Source organism: Argentina silus (genome assembly GCF_951799395.1).
Source record: "Argentina silus genome assembly, chromosome: 17".
Classification (NCBI taxonomy): Eukaryota; Metazoa; Chordata; class Actinopteri; order Argentiniformes; family Argentinidae; genus Argentina; species Argentina silus.
The window spans coordinates 6089520-6106675 of record NC_139671.1 but is presented as its reverse complement, the minus strand read 5'-3'; the positions used below and the strand labels follow the sequence as shown (position 1 = coordinate 6106675).

Sequence of the window (17156 nt, the reverse complement as noted above, 5' to 3'; positions counted from 1 at the left end):
GCACGTCTGTCTGTCTGTGAATACGAAGCGTGTTCGCGGTGAGTTTCTCTGAGTGCGTCGGTCATCGAGGAAGACAGACTGACCGGGAGATTTTTTTTTCAGTTTCGTCGGTGAAGGGCAACCGGGGTCGTGAGAAAGAGACGTAGTTGGACTGAAATAGAACAGCCGTGCGGCTCGGCGTCCTTGTCGACGACAGACTAAGCGTAGGGTGGGGACGCTCAGTGGCGTAGCACGCTAAGGCGCATACCATATCAAGGTCCCTGGTTCGATTCCGGCCATCGACATATCCTGCATGTCATCCCTCCTCTCTCTCACCCATCCTTCCTGTCAATCTCTACTGTCTCTATCCCAATAAAGCAGAAATGCCCTAAAAATATATATATAAATAAAAAAAAGACTAAGTGTAGGGCGTTGGTTGTTTGAGATGGAAAGGGAGAACGTAGCGTATTCCCGCTGTCTGAAACGTGTTTTGCTCCCTGCTTCTAGTGGGAAGGACCCGCACACTCACGTGGTCACACACAAAACACACACTCAAAAAAACACACGCAACCTCAAAACACCCAGTCTACACAAAACACCCATGACACTTGGACACACACACACACTTCCTTTTTAAACCTGCATTTTTTGCTCAGTAAGCAGGACTGCTGTGACCCTGGGAACTGACCGCGTACTCCTGTATCCTGTTAGTTGAAGAGAATAGGACACAGTGGTTGTTATTGTGGGCACGTGAGAGAGAGAGAGAGAGACAGAGAGAGAGAGAGAGAAAGAGAGAGAGAGAGAGAGAGACATGCCTCATGTGGATAAGCAAACAAACAAAAAAACAAACAATGCTTTGTTGGAATGTGATATTTTTGCACACACCCCAAAGACTGTGAACACTAGATTACTCATCTTTGCACCCACACACCTGAAAAGGTACACACACACACACACCCCTCTAAAAGTTAGTTTGGGGTTCAGCTAAAAATGAAAGGAGGTTGGGCGCATACACAAGAAGCTTCTCTCTGTATTGATCAACACCTCAGTTCAGCCTGTAGAGTTTCAGCCTTTCAAGAAAAGCCCACGGCTCAGCTAAAGACACATCAGCTAAAGACACATCTATCGGGTTTCAAAACCCCCCCACAAACCACAACCAGCCTGCCCGAGAGAGAGAGAGAGAGAATCAGTTTGGCTCTTCACACAAGTTATTCACATGACGGTCTTCCCAAATCATGGTGTTAATCCATCCTTATCAGTGTCACAGTTTGCATATGGCAGTGGTAGATAGACGGCCTATCAGCTTCCTCTTTAATATCCTGTTGTGTGATAACATTTAGGAAAGAGGGGGGAGGGACAACGACACAGACGACGACCGTGACCATCGTTTTTCTGACCGGGACCTGACCCCCTTACACTGAAAGGACACCTGCTGTACGGCAAGGCTCAGCACACAACACACTCACTCACTCACTCACTCAGGGGAAGAGGTGTGTCTGAGAGTCTGAGAGAGAGAGAGTGAAAGAAAGAGGAGAGAGAGAGAGGAGAGAGAGAAAGAGAGAGAGAGGTGAAACCGGAGTAGAGTGGGGTGTAACCTGGCACCATGGGCACCCTGACCCCTTCAGCAGCACGTGGTGGAGTCACAGGGCCAAGTCAACAGCCAAGTGTGTTTACGTTTCTCTGGCGCTGACATACACACTTCTCTTTTACCCCCCCCCCCCCCCCCCCCACCCACCCAAGTACTCCACTCACAGCAGGCTCTCAGGCAGTGGTGGTGAAAGAAGGAAGGACTGAGAAGTTGGAAGGTGAAGGAAAATAAAAGACAGGTGGAGAACATTCTCTGATAATGATTGAGGGAGAAAGGAAAGTGATCGGTGAACAAGGCAGAAAGGGAAGAGAGGGGAAGAGAGAATGAATTAAGGCTGGAAGGAGAAAGGTGTGTGTGTGTGGGGGGGGGGGGGGGTTACTAAATTGGACACAACAGCCCCAAACACTCATCTGAGACTGCTAGTGTCCCATTGTGAGTGTAAATGACGCACACACACTACAACATAAAAGGGGGCGGTCTGATTGTACACTCCTGCTTCTCATCAGGGCCTGGTTGGGGAGAGTTAGTGTTTTCTGATCCTATGAGAGAGATGTTTATTTCATTACGAGAGCAGCTAGCTTCTCCAGATGGCTGTTGACACAGCATATTATTACATTATTTGACCAAGCAGCCAATTTCTGATCTCGATACCTTGTGTTACACACAGGCAATCTGCCACCCAGACCACCCACAGCGATCGGAAGGAGGTTCAAAAACTGGGTGCTGGTTACTATGGTGTTTTATGCCAGAAGTGACCCCACTGTGCTAAAATGAAAAAAAAAGTCCAAGAAGTTATAGACACACAAAAGAAATTGTTTAACAATATCCAAACTTTATTGATTCAACATCTTCAATCTAAATGGCAAAACTAGAAAAACAAAACAAAACCATACAGCAAAACAAGATTCCAGAGAAAAAAGGTCATAAAACAAGCATAAAACATTTAAGTAGGCATCGTGGCTATGCAAGAGCAAGTGTCTACATATCAACGTGTGTGTGTGTGTGTACGAGGGAGGGTGGTGATGTCAACGTTGAAGAACCTTACCCATGACCTCTTATTCAATCGGGGCCAAAAATTGTGGCAATATGGGACCAGGGGAAGAAAGCAACAAGGCAAAGGAAGACCTTTAAAAAGCTCTCTAAAACATCTTCAGGGCTTCACACTGACTCTTTTCTTTTTAAAACTATCTGACACGAGGCACCATAGAAATACACAAAGTGAAGCAAACTGGGTTTGATTGAGATATATACCTACATATCGGATTGTACTGAACATCATGTTGGCACCGAGAAGTCCTGGAGACCGCTACATTCTAGGTTAGAAAGTAAATTGCATTTGTGGTTGGAATGTGAGTCATGCAACGTCTGGTGCCAACATGGCAGCCAGTTTGCGATACTATGGTTCTCTGTGGCTCCGGCGGGCCCGCTCCTTCTCTGTTGGCGAGGCACCCGACAGCTGATTGTAAGAAAATAGAGAAGACAACATCTGAAGCAGCTCTCACTACAGAATCTTTCACTTCTATCTAAGGGGTCTGAAAGTGTTGAGTCTTACCTTTGATCATCTACGGGGTGTGGTTGTAAAAATGAAAAAGAAATACCTTTTTGTGTGTTAATCTGAGTAAGGCACTTTTCTTAAAGAGGTGCAGGGCAGGGACAGAGTGACTTAGTTTGTGGGCAAAACATAAAAATACAATGTAGGAAAAAAAAAAAAAATCTATATTTGTATCTGTTTCTATGGATACTGGTGATGTTCTACTGTGATTACAGATACAGGAAATGCTTTCTGACTGCAGAACAGTGTGTTTCTAAGGTATGCAGCTTTAAATCTGTTTCTCTCTCTCTCTCACTCACACACACACACACACACACACACACACACACACACACACACACCTTAAGGAACATGGCACAAGGAGGAGGAGGATGGGGGGGGGGACAAACACTCAGAATGCTGCATTCACCGACTGCTGATCAGTTTGCCACTGAACAGTTTGACAACACTGCATAAATTCCCTCTGAATGAGCGAGACAGGACTCAGTGTTCAAGATACTGTGAGCGGCGGGATGTAGCTAAGGCAAAACTCTGTTTGTACTTAGGACTGGCTATAGTCCAGTTGGGGGTCTTTGGGACAGTCTAATGCCAAGCTGACTGATCATACATCGATAGATCCACATACGGGCGTGTTAATGGTGGTCAAGAAAACAATGATGATTGAATTGGCCAAGGAAGACTCACTTGCACTAATAAATGACATTGAGTGTGTTCACACAAAATAACATGGTGACTTTCCATCATTTGGCAAATATTCAGCAGAGTCACTCACAACAAGCATTAATGAATTTGTTTTGGCAGCGACATGAAAACAATGAGGGGGGGGGGGGGGAAGGCTAAACAAGAGCTTTTCAGTGCAACGCCAAGAGACTGAATACTTTGGCTTTAATGCACATTTGTTTTAAGCATACTCTCTCCTCAAGCATACGGGTTAAGAAATCAATCAAGTGGTTCGTTCACATGTCCGAAGCCCAGAGAGCATATGCAACAGAAAACTTCACAATTCAAGCGTCTGACATGCAATAATGCAACAAAAAAAACAAAAAAAACAACGAAAAACAACTGAAAACTAAAACTGAGAAATCTCGACACTGACAAGCCACAGCAAGAAAAAAGCTTTTGAAAAAAAAAAGAAAAGAAAAAAAATAACACTCAGGAGATCCTTCATTTGGCCTTTTACACGATTGAAACCTATAAGGTAACTGAAGGACAGGACAACTATGTACAAGTCGGGGGGAGGGGGGGGGGGGGGGAACACAACATCACACACTGTTAGCAGCAAGCTAATCGTAGAATTTGACGCACAAGCTCTAACTTGGGCACCTAGTCATTGCTTTCCCGCACTTAATCCACCGTCTCCTCTCCTGCGTTTTTTTTTTTTTTTTTACAAGGCTACGAGCTCGACGCGGACGCCACTGAACAGGAGAGAACACGCTCGCAAACGAACAAAAAAAGATCTCTCTCTCAACATTATTTTCAGTCTGACTGAATATTCGTCGATAGCTTCAAACTTTCAGACCAATTAACACGTGAAACTGGGACGCGGACTTGTAAACTAAAGCCCAACTCTAATCACCGTGCCCCTTCTTCTCAAACCCAGGATGGTTAGAATGTGCCTTACAGTGTGAAGGGGCACCAGCACTGAAGGGCTGTCGGAACCAAAAAGTTCACAAAACAGAAAAATAACCTCCGTCTGTATAGGGGGAAAACTTGTCAATCAATCGTTATTAATGAATTCAAATATCTAACCTTCATAGACCAAAAGACCATGAGCAACTACAGTATATCTACTCTTCAATAATAAAAGGCTATTCAGTCCAGCTGGGATTTTCTAGGGTTTTCTCTCTGTTCACCAATATCAGCACCGCGATACCGCTTCTGTTGCCAGTCTGCGTTCATACACACACTACAACACCACTCAGGGCCTCAGCCAGGAGAAAGAGGAGCATCTTCATCATCATCATCTTCATCCTCCTCCTCATCCCCTTTGCTTTAAGTCACATTCGACATTTAACATTAAAGGCACTTTGCTGCTATCATTGTCCGTGTCAAGAAGGTGCATGCTATCTTCATCTCTCTTCATACACCTATTCAACATATTATTTATACTTCTGACATTTTATTTATATTTCCGATATACTACAATCTGTTATCCAACCCCTTGACCCCTTTGGCCACGCCCCAAAAACTCAGCTTGTGTGATTTCCTTTCTGTTAAGGTGGGGGGGACGGGGACGGGGCGGGGGGGTCAAGGGGTAATTTCAAGTCTACTGGTTTGACTTCACTGTGATCTGTTCTGCTGAAGTCAGATAAGATGAGAGATGGAGATTAGTTTTTTTGGGGGGGGGGTTATTGCACTGAGATGCTCTCTTTTTGGTGCACTGTGTTAAAGCACTACCGGGTCAGAGGTTATCGTTGAGGCAAATGCACAGCAACAAGTCTCGACGTCAACAGAGCGAAACTCATTCTCCACTTAAACTAGAGGGACATTCTTCCAAGAATATTTCAATCTGATCCTAAAGAGGATGGAGAATTGCTTTCATTTCTTTGTTTTTTTCTTTTTTACTTTCTCAGGTGTATCTGCCAACCCGGTGGAATAGGACACCACTGCATGTGGGTTGTGAAAACACCCACCCAGATCTGCCTTTAACAGAACCAAGAATAAAAGCTACGCTACATCTTCCACAGTCACCAAATATCAAATCACTAAAAGACAATGGGGGGGCAGGAACTCAAACAGTGTTTCCAAAGCCATCGCAATAGATGAGTTAACTCCATGGGAAAGCACTCCAAAAGCCATGGTAAAGCCATATGTGGCAACAATATGCACCACCAGAAATTACCTTTTTACTGTTGGCTCTGTAAATGGCAAGCGGGTAAAATATTCAAATGAAGTCGGGGCCGGGGGAAGGGGGGCTGTAAATAACAACATTTTCCTCCAGTCAGCACACAGGAGATCGGCCATGACAGTCAGAATGACTAACTGCATGATTGGGGGGGGGGGGGGGGGGGGGGGTATATAGCGATGTAATCCTCGCTGTACCACAGGACTTGAATGTCACTGCTCTGGAGTTGGGAGCGAGGGGGAGAAACACTGCTTGAAAACACTGTTTGAGACCATCTGTGGGGAGCGTGTCATCATAGCGTCATATCAGGAAGGGAGGGGGGGGGGGGGGTGCGGAGTAGGAGTTGCTTATTCAGGGGGAGGGGGGTGTCACGTTGCTGCTTCAGAGGGTGTGGTAGTTGCGGTCCTTGGACTTGCAGAACTTGTAGAGGAAGAAGATGACGGCCTGCAGGCCCAGGACCAGAACGATCCCGCCGATGAAGCTGGCCGCGTCGAACGTCGCCTTCTTCTGAGGTACGGGGGAGGGCACTGCCGTCGTGACAGAGGTACCATCTACAAAAAAAAAAGGGGAGCACATGGATCCTGTCAGTCACACCAGTGTATGGGGCCAGTAGTCTCACGGCTAAGGTTGTACGAAAAAGCGTCCAACCGGGACTAGACACGGTGAACTTGCGTAGCCTCTCTGCCAGTAGCGCTGATCTCGGACCGGGCTTGGTGACTTACTTGTGGGAGTTGTAGCGGTGACGGAGGCAGTGTCATTTGTTGGGACGGTGGTCGAAGGAGCTATGGTGGACGTATTCCAAGCACCTGGAAACAGCAGTGAGGTTTCGATGACTCATAATCTAAACCGTAAATCGATTTTCGTATTGTAATAACCCCCAAACCGTGCAACCATTCACTCGGTAGAACCAGCAGATAACACACAAACACACACACACAGATTTTTGGGGGAGAGCGGGAAAGGCGTTTCTGGGGCTTGTTACCTGTCGTCGGTTCAGGGGTGCTGCTGTTAGTAGCGTTGGTGCTCGTAGGGATGACGGTAGTGGGGAGGGCGGTTGAGGCGGCAGGGGAGGTGGTAGATTTGGGAGGTGTAGGGGAGGTTCCAGCTGAACAAACGGAGAACACCGACACCAAGACCACCAAGAGGGTATTAAAGCAGGGGGAGAAAGAGAAAGAGTTCACAAAAAAAAAAAAAAAGAAAGTCGGGAAAGATTCACAAAATGCTGCCTTGGCGTTCCTCGTCCCTCTCGACAGGACTGAGGGGGTGAAAAGCAACATGGCGAACGCATTCAGGTAAGCCTTCTTCACCCCCTCACCTAGTCCTTCCAGACCACTGGTGTGATGAGGGAAGGGAGGGAGGAGGGAGGGAGGGAGGAAGAAGGTAGGGAGACAGGAAAGGCCGGGAAGCATTTTGGGAATGTTTAGACATAGCAGCCGACACCACAGAACGTAGACATGGAATAAATCAAACATGTATCACATAGAATGGCACATCGGACTCCATGTAGGCGAGAGTGACCTTTCAACAGATCTGCTGATGGCGCATTATTATATGGATTCATCCTTACCTGAGCAGTTTATGTTTGAGCAGGGGCCCAATGTCATGTTCTGATTGGCTGTCGAGTTGACACAGGAGACATTGGAGACAGCTGGAGTTGCGGTAACTGAACACACAGGGAAGGGGGGTGGGGGGGGGGGGGGTCACACAAGCCGAGATGAAAATAATGAATGTGTGCTGGATGAATTCCACATCAAACACATGGATCTGGGCTGTTCACGCATGAATGTATTCTAACAAACATTAGATTCATTGATCTAGCAAGGACGTTGGTTCAGGCTCAGCAGTGCTTCCTGTGGAATAAAAAGCAGGGTTTCAATAGCCGTATCAGCATAAGAAGAGTGTGTGTGTGTGAGTGTGTGTGTGTGTGTGTGTGTGTATTTTCAACAGTTTTATTAGGCCCTTCCTCTTTCCTGAAACTCCTGAGTCATTGCCTCTTCCGTCAGTTCGGTCATGATCTTTCCCATGACTGATTAATCTACAGGTATGTGACAAAGGAGCAACAGGAACAGAGGAGAGTGACACACACACACACACACACACACACACACACACACACACGTAAATTCTCGCCACATACATGACTGACAAAACTCACTTTGTTTAGCAATAACCATGGGTTATCCCATGACCAGAGGCAGCACCCTTTCTCCTCCTGAGACATTGATTTTTGCCATGCTTTGCTTTGCTGCCTACTCTCACCGACAATGAAAGGGACTTGTGGTATTGTGCAAGAACACTGAGTCCAACTGAGTCTGGAGGCCATCCAACTCTGCCTCCCAGGAACTCTGCGAGGTTGAGTCTCTTGACACCACTGTGACCCAGACCCTCACATGACCAACGAGAGGGCCTAATTGGCAAGGAAGAAGACCGGTTACCATAGAGACGGAACCTAATCCATCTCGGACAGTGACGTTGCCGTGGTTTCCTGTCAGACTGTCTCTCTGCTTTCGTCACTGCTGCCCGTCGTAACGCTACTGCCGATACTAACGACAACATTCAGGCATGGGCGATCCTCAGAGTTGCAGCTCTGCCACGACGTAGCCTTGAGCCCTGTGTGACCCCCCCCACCCCCCACCCACACACACACACTCTCCTATCGGCTCTTTTCCATTGGCAGGAATGAGAGGTGGGTTACCTCACAGGCAGCTGTGAAAAGTGGAACTCACTCTCACGTACATTCCAGAATGATTGTGACACCATCGCCACAAGCCTGGTAGTAGTAGTAGCCGGAGGAGGAGGAGGAGGAGTGATGTTTTGAGTAGAGAAAGCTTCAATAGCATAACTAGCATGGCTAAGAAACAGCTCAAAAAGGCTCAGTGCTGGAGCAGGCTTGCTGGAGCAGGCTTCCCCCCCCCCGAACTTGGGACCTTTCACGTGTTAAGTGAACGTGATAACCACTACACTACAGAAACTGCCCTTACACCGTTAGAAATTTCCGGAGGAAGCCCTCTCCCCCCACCCCGGTCCTCCTAACAGGGCTACAAGGCTAACCCATCCTAGCACGTGCAGCTCTGTGGCATGACATACTCATGTTCACCTGCGGTAGCTGTAAACAAGCTTACATGAGTCATCTGAGGATTTTTTTTAATTTTGTTTATTTTGTTTCAGAGAAGGGCTTGAGAGATACGTGTGTGCGTCAGAGTGCGCTTACCTTAAACACTCACTCCTCCCTCCCTCTCTCCCTGACCACAACAACCCAGAGAGAATCACTTCACTGCAGTCGCACACAAGAGCCAACCGCTCTCACCACGCCCTCACCACCACCATACTGATGGCAAAAACCTTGTTTACACAAAGTCCCTAAACCAAAGATAAATCTGGTAATAACAGTGTGGTGGTGGTGGCCGCTAGGCTAGCAGACGACACGCTGGTCTCACTGGTCTGCGCTAACGTGGCCCCGCGCTTCATAACAGGCCACACCTCTCTCCCCGCGGTCAGCGCCCAGTGACCTTTCCAGTTCTGCTGAGATCATATCTAACAGGTGATCTTGTGTTGTGTTGTCGTTGTGTTGTCGTGAGTGCTTGCAAGATGCATTAGTGTGTGTGTGTGTGGGGGGGGGGGGGCCTATGACCTACTACACAGAGAGGGGACCGGTTAGTTCTGGTGGAAGCGCCGTGGCCTACGTGCGTGGTGAGAGCGGTTGGCTCTTGTGTGCGACTGCAGTGAAGTGATTTTCTCTGGGTTGTTGTGGTCGGGGAGGGAGGGAGGGAGGGAGGGAGGGGGGAGGGAGGAGTGAGTGTTTAAGGTAAGCGCACTCTGACGCACACACGTATCTCTCAAGCTCTTCTCTGAAACAAAAAAATAACAACAACAAAAAAAATCCTCAGATGACTCATGTAAGCTTGTTTACAGCTACCGCAGGTGAACATGGATGTACCACAAAAAAATGACAGTTTGGAGAGAGAAAAAAAAAAGAAAAAAAAAAAGCACAGACTACATAAGCCCAACTTTTGTCAGGATCATTGTGACACCAAATCTATGACAGGACCTGTGCTATGTTTTAACTGTCTATTAATGTGTAACAACAATTAGTGACTCTCCCAAAGGCTTGAACACAATGCAGAGACTTATTGCGTGTCATTATTACGCCTGGCCAGACCTGTCGGACCACTTGCTGGTCTATTGTAGTATCCAACCGGTCCAATTACACAGTAGGAGACAATGGAGGAGGAGGAGGAGGAGGAGGAGGGCGTGGGACCGATTCACCTGCTCACTACATTCTGCTTGGGCTGGGGAGAGTCTCAAACACTTGCTGTACTCATCACATCCACATCCAATGCATTGTGAACTACTATCGAGTGGCTGGGAATGGTCAATGCAAAAAAACCAACAACACCCCAACTCACAGGTTATTCATAACTATTCCCAATGATGTCCTGTCCTCACAATTCCTTCTCCCCTGTTTTTATCTCCTACTTATCTGTGGAGTTCCCTTTTTTCCCCCCTCTCTCTCTCTCATCTTTACTTTCTCGTTCCTTGACGGACTCCGTCGTCATCATCCCCTATTCCCTCTCTCCTGAGGATATTGCCATCTTCCTGTCATTCAACCCCAGACTTCCTCTCCTGTCACTGATGTACCACATCACGGTACACACAGTGTGCCATGGCAAAGTTTGTGTGTTTCCTTCTACACCCTCTGTTTAAGCATTGTTATTTGGCGCCAGGCCATCTTGAGGCCTCTCGAAGAGAGAAGAGAGAAAAAAAAAAAAAAAAAAAAAAAGCCTCGGAATACACCCACTCTCTCAAACAGTACAAATAATCTAGAGCTTATAACCATAAAGATAGGCTAACTACTTAAGATAAATGTTACTCAAAAGCTCTGACAACCCAAGCTGGGTAGAGCCATATCCTGTGTGCAACCTCCCCCCCCCCACACACCCACACACCCACGGGAATGACACACCTGTTTACCTTTATCACTCTGCAGGTCAGGAGCTATGCTCTTTGCCTGGCCTGGTAAAACCCTTAATAACCCTGTAACCTCCATTCCCAAGGCAGACAACATCCACAGGGAAACAACTCAGCTCTGATAAAGCAGGGGCCTAACAAAGCCCCAGGCCAACCTGGAGAGAAGGATTTTGTTGAGGCAGTGAAGCAAGGAACAGCCAACATATACAACATATTCAACATATTCCTATATGATGTAGGCTTAGATACTAAGGCCTATGCTACAACACCAAACCAAAGAATGAGGCCTAAACAAAACTAAAAAACTGACAACTCTCCCCACTGCAGATTTTAATAGGAACACTATCCTGCATAGGCCAGAGATTTCTCATAGTCTGACCGACATTTCCATTAACATAATGAGATTACTGCATAGCAAAGTGTTCTTGTCCAAAGACCTAGAGATGTCTCTCTATTCTCTAAAATGGCTGTGGAAGGGATTAAAGAGTGAAAGATATTCCAAAATATTCCTAGGCTTTTTATCACATTGATCACATATTAATATTTTTTTTATGTCAATACGAGTACTCCCCCACAAAAAAAAAAAAAAATCATGTGACAACTGAAACAGTCAAAACATTTAAAATGCCCATCCCTACTCTTACCCAAGAAAAGGCCACAAACTATTAAGTGTCTTGTGCAACCTGCTTAAATCCTTTCAAAACGTACACCTCATCACCACAATAACAGGCCGGGAGGGTACTCACATGTGCAATTCATCCATTGACAGTCAATATTGCTTTCACATTCGTCACATCCCAGCGCAGCACATTCTGTAAGGAAAACATCAATTATCAGTCGAGAGAAAGCATAGATTTAATTGTAGACTGACATAGACAGGCCGAGAAATGTTGGCAAGGCCCACTTCGCAAAAACAAAAGTCACATCAGTCACATTTTCTGGTCAAAAGAAATGACTAAATGGATTTAGGACTTTCTAAGGAGATCAGGAAACACCATGACTTAACAATATCGGGAAAACAGCAAGCAGGAGAGAGAGGGGGGGGGGGGGGGGGGGTCATATCAAGTTTGACTGTCTGCCTGACGTCTTAAATGAGGATGAGTGTGTGAAAAGGGTTTATTACACACGTTACTACTACCCCTACAAGCTGTATAAGGACTACAAGAATTGCTGGCCAGAGGAAGGAATTGTGAAAATGTACTGTCCCCTCTGTTTGTGTGAATTTATTGGCTGTCACGTCCTATTGCTGAGCAGATAAAGCCAGGGCTTCATAGTGCAATAAATTCAAAGTGATGCAAGGCTTACTGGCAAGGGCTGTTATAACGCATTACATAATAGCAGTCTCTCTCTCTGACTGGTATGGACGAAGAAATAGATGGCCATTTCACTGACCACTATCTAAACTAGCCTACTGTCCACAACCTGTCCTTAAACGAATACACAATATAAATGCATCTACTATGGTTGCTGTCTACAATCATATTTATTTAATTAGTTTTGTTTATCGAGGCTATACAGGCTATTTTACTCTTTAGCCAACGTGGGCAACATTATGACGCGCGTTTACTGGTCAAGTCTAATTGCTGGCACGGAACGGTACCAGTTGTGGAACGTTGTCAACCATTAACACATGAGCCTAGTAAAAGTTTAATATCCTACATTTCCTAAATTCTCTATTGGGGGCAACTGCTTCAGCAGATAAAGTCAATAAAATAACATTTACCCGTCCGATACAACGTATAATGTACATGGAACATTCCATGGAACATTTTCGTTTCAGTGATTAGTCAGACCCGCTGTGACTGCAAAGCTAAAAATGTTGCGGTACCTAAAGGCTGTAGCTAACTCGGTGAGACCTCTCCTTTATGGAAATGAACAGGGATGACAACCGTTATACTTCACAGAAAACTGTTTTATAAACTGTTTGCTGTCCCATTCAGAGCAACCGAGCAGACATGTACACAAATGTCCACTCAAAAAGACCTCGCTCGACAAACGCCAGCTCCGTCTAACATCGCAGAGCTAACTCGCTCGGCAAAGCAGACCGCGAGAAAAAAGCTTGCGGGGTCGCAAACTTACCTGTCTCTGCAGCTGTCGTCGCAGCAAACAAGGCAACAACTAATGTAACAAAAATAACTTTTAGATACATGTCGATGTTTTACGTTATTCTTCGATTTTTTTGGCTTTGTTTTTCCCTAACTCAAATAGTGCCGAGTCGCAGGGAGCGCTGAAATTCTGCCGGAGATACAAGATTTCTGGCGCTGCTGCTGCTAACTAGCTCACTTGCTACTTCCTTCTAGCCAGGTCATGTGGCACTTTTTACTGCTTGCGGGGAGGGGGAGAGAAGTGTCGTGATCTCCAGCTGTCCTGTGGCTAGTTACTTATCACGTTCTACTGTTCATTCTCCTGGTAAACACCCCCCCCCCCCCCCCCCCCCCCCCCCCTTCTTGCTTACATTTCTGGTGTGAAAACATACAGTAATGCAGTAGCTTAAACTGTAACCCTAAAGAGAAAACTGTAACCCAGAGAAAAGCATAGTGGGATCCCGGGTTGATTCTGAACCAGGGAAAGACAGCCAAGGCCTTTCAGCAACCCCCTGACCCAGATTTGTGTCTGTAGCAGATTTGTACCCACTAATCGTCCTATGCTGGGTTCAACTGAAACGGTGCCAAGTCTGGATAAACAAAGGTGTTTGTGAGATTTTATCTATGACAGTAGAAGTGATAGCTCAGGAAATGCAACGCACAGAGAAAATGTGTTCAGTGAAATTTTATAGGCAAAATGGAAGAAAAGTGTTTGTATGTGTTATAGTATTTCAATACTGTACACAGCCTGTGCAACAAAATCAAATACAGCCAAGACGTCTGGTTTCATAAAAACAAGCAATTATTGTGACATCAGGGTTTAAACACTCCACAGTCTACCACTTTGCACTCCTGCTTCGGTCTCTCGTTGTAAGTAGGGACTTCCTCAATTCTCTTCAGAACACCAGTGCCTTCAACCACTTGACTACAAAAGACAGAGAGATAGTATATCACTGAATACATACTACAAAGAGACAAAAAGGCAATAGAACATATCTGTGAAAAACCAAAATATCTCCAAACCAAGGCTACACTTCTCACACATCAGAGACTCTCACCCGAAAGCCACGTATTTCCTGTCCATCCACAGTGCAGGCTGAAGGGTGATGTAGAACTGGGAGCCGTTGCTATGGGGACCCTGGTTGGCCATTCCCAGGATGCCCCGCCTACTGTGGGAGACTGCAAAGCTCTCATCTAGAGAGATCAGGCACAGTTTGTTTAGAGATACAGTACAAACAGAGACAAGACGAACAGACAAGCTCTATGTACATAATGCGTTATGTACAGAACATTCATTGAGGTAAACACTGCAGATTTATTACGTCTGTGTTTGCACCTTCAAATGTTGGTCCATAGATTGACTCCCCTCCGTTGCCTTTGCCTGCTGGCGAAATATCTGTAATAGGATAAGATGACATCACCAAGTGGATTGTTTAGTATGATGGAGTAGATACTGATTTATACGACACTGAAACATACCAATGACGACAGCAAACACTTTCACTTTGTGTTTGATGACCTGAATCAACGACAAGATCATTTTGTAATTTCAACAGCCCAATATACCCCGCTGTACAAGTTTCTCTCCTGTTAATAAAACATATATATATATATATTCTTCTAGCATTGTGACTGCCTATGGCCCCTGCTCCAAGCATGGATGACTTTATCTTATGATGACTGATAGATAGATGATTCACTGACTTAAACAAATGTAGTTGTTGTAAGTCGCTTTGGATAAAGGCATCTGCTAAATGCCATGAATGTAATGTAAATGTAATATTGTAGATGACTCCTACAAATATTTTACATTTACATTTATGGCAGGTCTCTAGGGTTGGGGTTAAGGTTAGTACAGGGGGGGTAGTGGGGGTGAAGAGGTCTCTAGGGTTGGGGTTAAGGTTAGTACAGGGGGGGTAGTGGGGGTGAAGAGGTCTTTAGGAGGGACTAGATACCGTACCTCCTCCCTGTATCCAGCCGTTAGGCACCACGCGATGGAACACCGAACCCTTGTAGCACAGCATGAGATCACTCTCTGACAAGCCCGCCTCACCCGTGCACAGGGCCTGGAAGTTCTGACATGTCTTAGGGCATAGGTCTGTGAACAGCTGTGGGAAGAAAGAGAAGACACACCGTGTCACAACACTCTTCCATGGGTTCCTCAAATTCATCGCAAAAGGTCTACCCCCCCCCCGCTATACCCATTCATGTTCATTCAGATTAGGTGACCAATGAGACATGGAACTGCAGGAGTCAGTTTGAGAGTATTGACCCAAGCTGACCTGACAGGGACGAGTTTGAAAATCTGCCATTTGTGCTCAATGTGTATGGATTGACTCACCTCAAACAGTAACCTTCCAGCTGCTTCCCCTCTGATCTCAATGTCCATGTAAACAAATGTATGCTGTGGTGGAAGAGACAGAAGAAGTCATATAGTGTCTACAGTCTATGAGAATTGTCTGGAGAAATGTTGAGTTGACATTAATATTAATTTCAAACAAAACATGAAACATGGGTTATATAACGCTTCCTTAACCAGGAATGATGTGCAGCAACGTCTTCTCACTCCACCAAGTCTTAAGATTAGGTAATTGGGACAAAAGTAACAGCACACTTTTAGTCATTAGTGTTGTAGGTTTAGGATCACTTAGAGCTACTGGCACTTACAATAGTATCTTCATACACTGTTTGTGACTCTCCTTTTTTGTGCAGTGTGTGTGTGTGTGTGTGTGTGTGTGTGTGTGTGTGTGTGTGTGTGTGTGTGTGTGTGTAGACTTGCCCCAGTGCTGTGGAGGTGTTTGGAGTAGTAGTCCTCAGTGAGGGCCAGGAACAGTGCTTGTGGTCTGATGAAGGTGAACTCCCATTGTTTCTCAGCCCAGCTGGCTAGGTCCTTCTCATCGCCAAGGAGACGACCATTCACGAAGCACATGAGGTTGCTGGAGAACTGCCACACTTCCCCTTTCAGTTCCTTGGTTAGAAAATATTGAAGGGAGCAGTTTCTCAGCGATTAATAATGATCATGTCGGCTAGTGCACCTCGTCTCAAGCTACAGATAGTGACTGCCTATATCAATCAATCAATCAATCAATCAAGCTTTATTTATAAAGCGCCTTTCATACAAAATTGCAATACAAGGTGCTTAACAGTAAAATTGAAAATACATAACTACATAGAGAATAGAATAGAAATAATAATGGATTAAGAGGGTAAATAAAAAGAAAACAGAAATAGAAGTGCAAATGGATAAGCTAAGCTAAAAAGGTGTGTCTTGAGGTTTCTTTTAAAAGTGTTAATGCATTGTGACACCCTAAGCTCATGAGGTAGGTTATTCCAGTCTGAGCATACATTACTTTATCTTATGATGACTGATGGATAGATGATTCATTCTTACTTAAACAAATGTATTTGTTGTAAGTCGCTTTGGATAAAGGCGTCTGCTAAATGCCATCAATGTAAATGTAAATAAAATGTACAGAGTGAGAGCACGTTTTAGCTTTGCAAACTGTTGCTACATTTGAATCCATTACAGAGTGAAGTCATTTTCAGAACATCTAAATATAAAGGATTGCAGAGCCTGAGTACTCATCACAGTGTAGCGTGTTAGTTGATTTAGAGCTCCTGCTGAGAATAAGTGTTGATGAAGTGATGTTGTTGAAATACCCACCCTTTTCTTATTGGTTAGATATGCATGCCAGTCACATTCGAGTAGTGGACGAATTGTTGGATCCAAAAAGGAAGGAGCAAACTTCTGTTTCAGTCTCTGTGTGTTGATGGAAGAGAACACATTTGATTTGGGTCGGTGCTCATTCATTTGATTCATTCGTATTTATAAAGATATGCGAATAAGTAAGTTTGCCAGTTGCCAATGTCTAATGTTGCTGTGAGTTACCTCGACAATGCTCTTGGCGATTTGAAAATTGTGTTCTTTCATCAAACCGACGATCTCTAGGTGCACTTTAGAAGTCATGGTGGGCTTGCCTCCTCACAGCCCTATCTTAAACAGCGTCGTCTCCATGGTAACGATGGATAAGCAGCGCACTGAAATGACGTTTTGTGTTGTGTTCGCATTTTATTGACGTAGTCAAACAGCCCTTTTTAATACAATATAAACATGTATATTTCGTAATGTTGAAAAAATTC

The 17156-nt window shown here is 45.3% G+C and overlaps 2 protein-coding genes across 2 annotated transcripts; both read right to left on the bottom strand.

Moving 5' to 3' along the window:
- Positions 1–2737: 2737 nt before the first annotated feature.
- cd164 (CD164 molecule, sialomucin) lies at positions 2738–13333 on the bottom strand. Its single transcript, XM_083689087.1, has 6 exons — positions 13012–13333; positions 11679–11744; positions 7532–7627; positions 6947–7069; positions 6687–6770; positions 2738–6515 (listed from the first exon to the last, which is right to left on the bottom strand). The coding sequence occupies exons 1-6, from the start codon at positions 13079–13081 to the stop codon at positions 6346–6348; spliced, it is 609 nt and encodes a 202-aa protein (XP_083545213.1). The 5' UTR covers positions 13082–13333; the 3' UTR covers positions 2738–6345.
- Positions 13334–13829: 496 nt separating this feature from the next.
- Positions 13830–16983, bottom strand: ppil6 (peptidylprolyl isomerase (cyclophilin)-like 6; the record flags this gene model as incomplete). The annotated part of the gene is made up of 8 exons (XM_083689474.1): positions 13830–13941; positions 14075–14210; positions 14353–14412; positions 14977–15124; positions 15358–15420; positions 15796–15984; positions 16681–16776; positions 16906–16983. 8 exons carry the CDS (start codon positions 16981–16983, stop codon positions 13830–13832), a joined length of 882 nt encoding a protein of 293 aa, XP_083545600.1.
- Positions 16984–17156: the final 173 nt, after the last annotated feature.

Coding starts and splice junctions, on each gene's coding strand:
- cd164 (XM_083689087.1), bottom strand. CDS start 13,081: ATGTATCTAAAAGTTATTTTTGTTACATTAGTTGTTGCCTTGTTTGCT. Junction 11,745..13,011: donor GACGACAGCTGCAGAGACAG/GTAAGTTTGCGA, acceptor TTTTCCTTACAG/AATGTGCTGCGCTGGGATGT. Junction 6,516..6,686: donor CACCGCTACAACTCCCACAA/GTAAGTCACCAA, acceptor TTTTTTTTGTAG/ATGGTACCTCTGTCACGACG.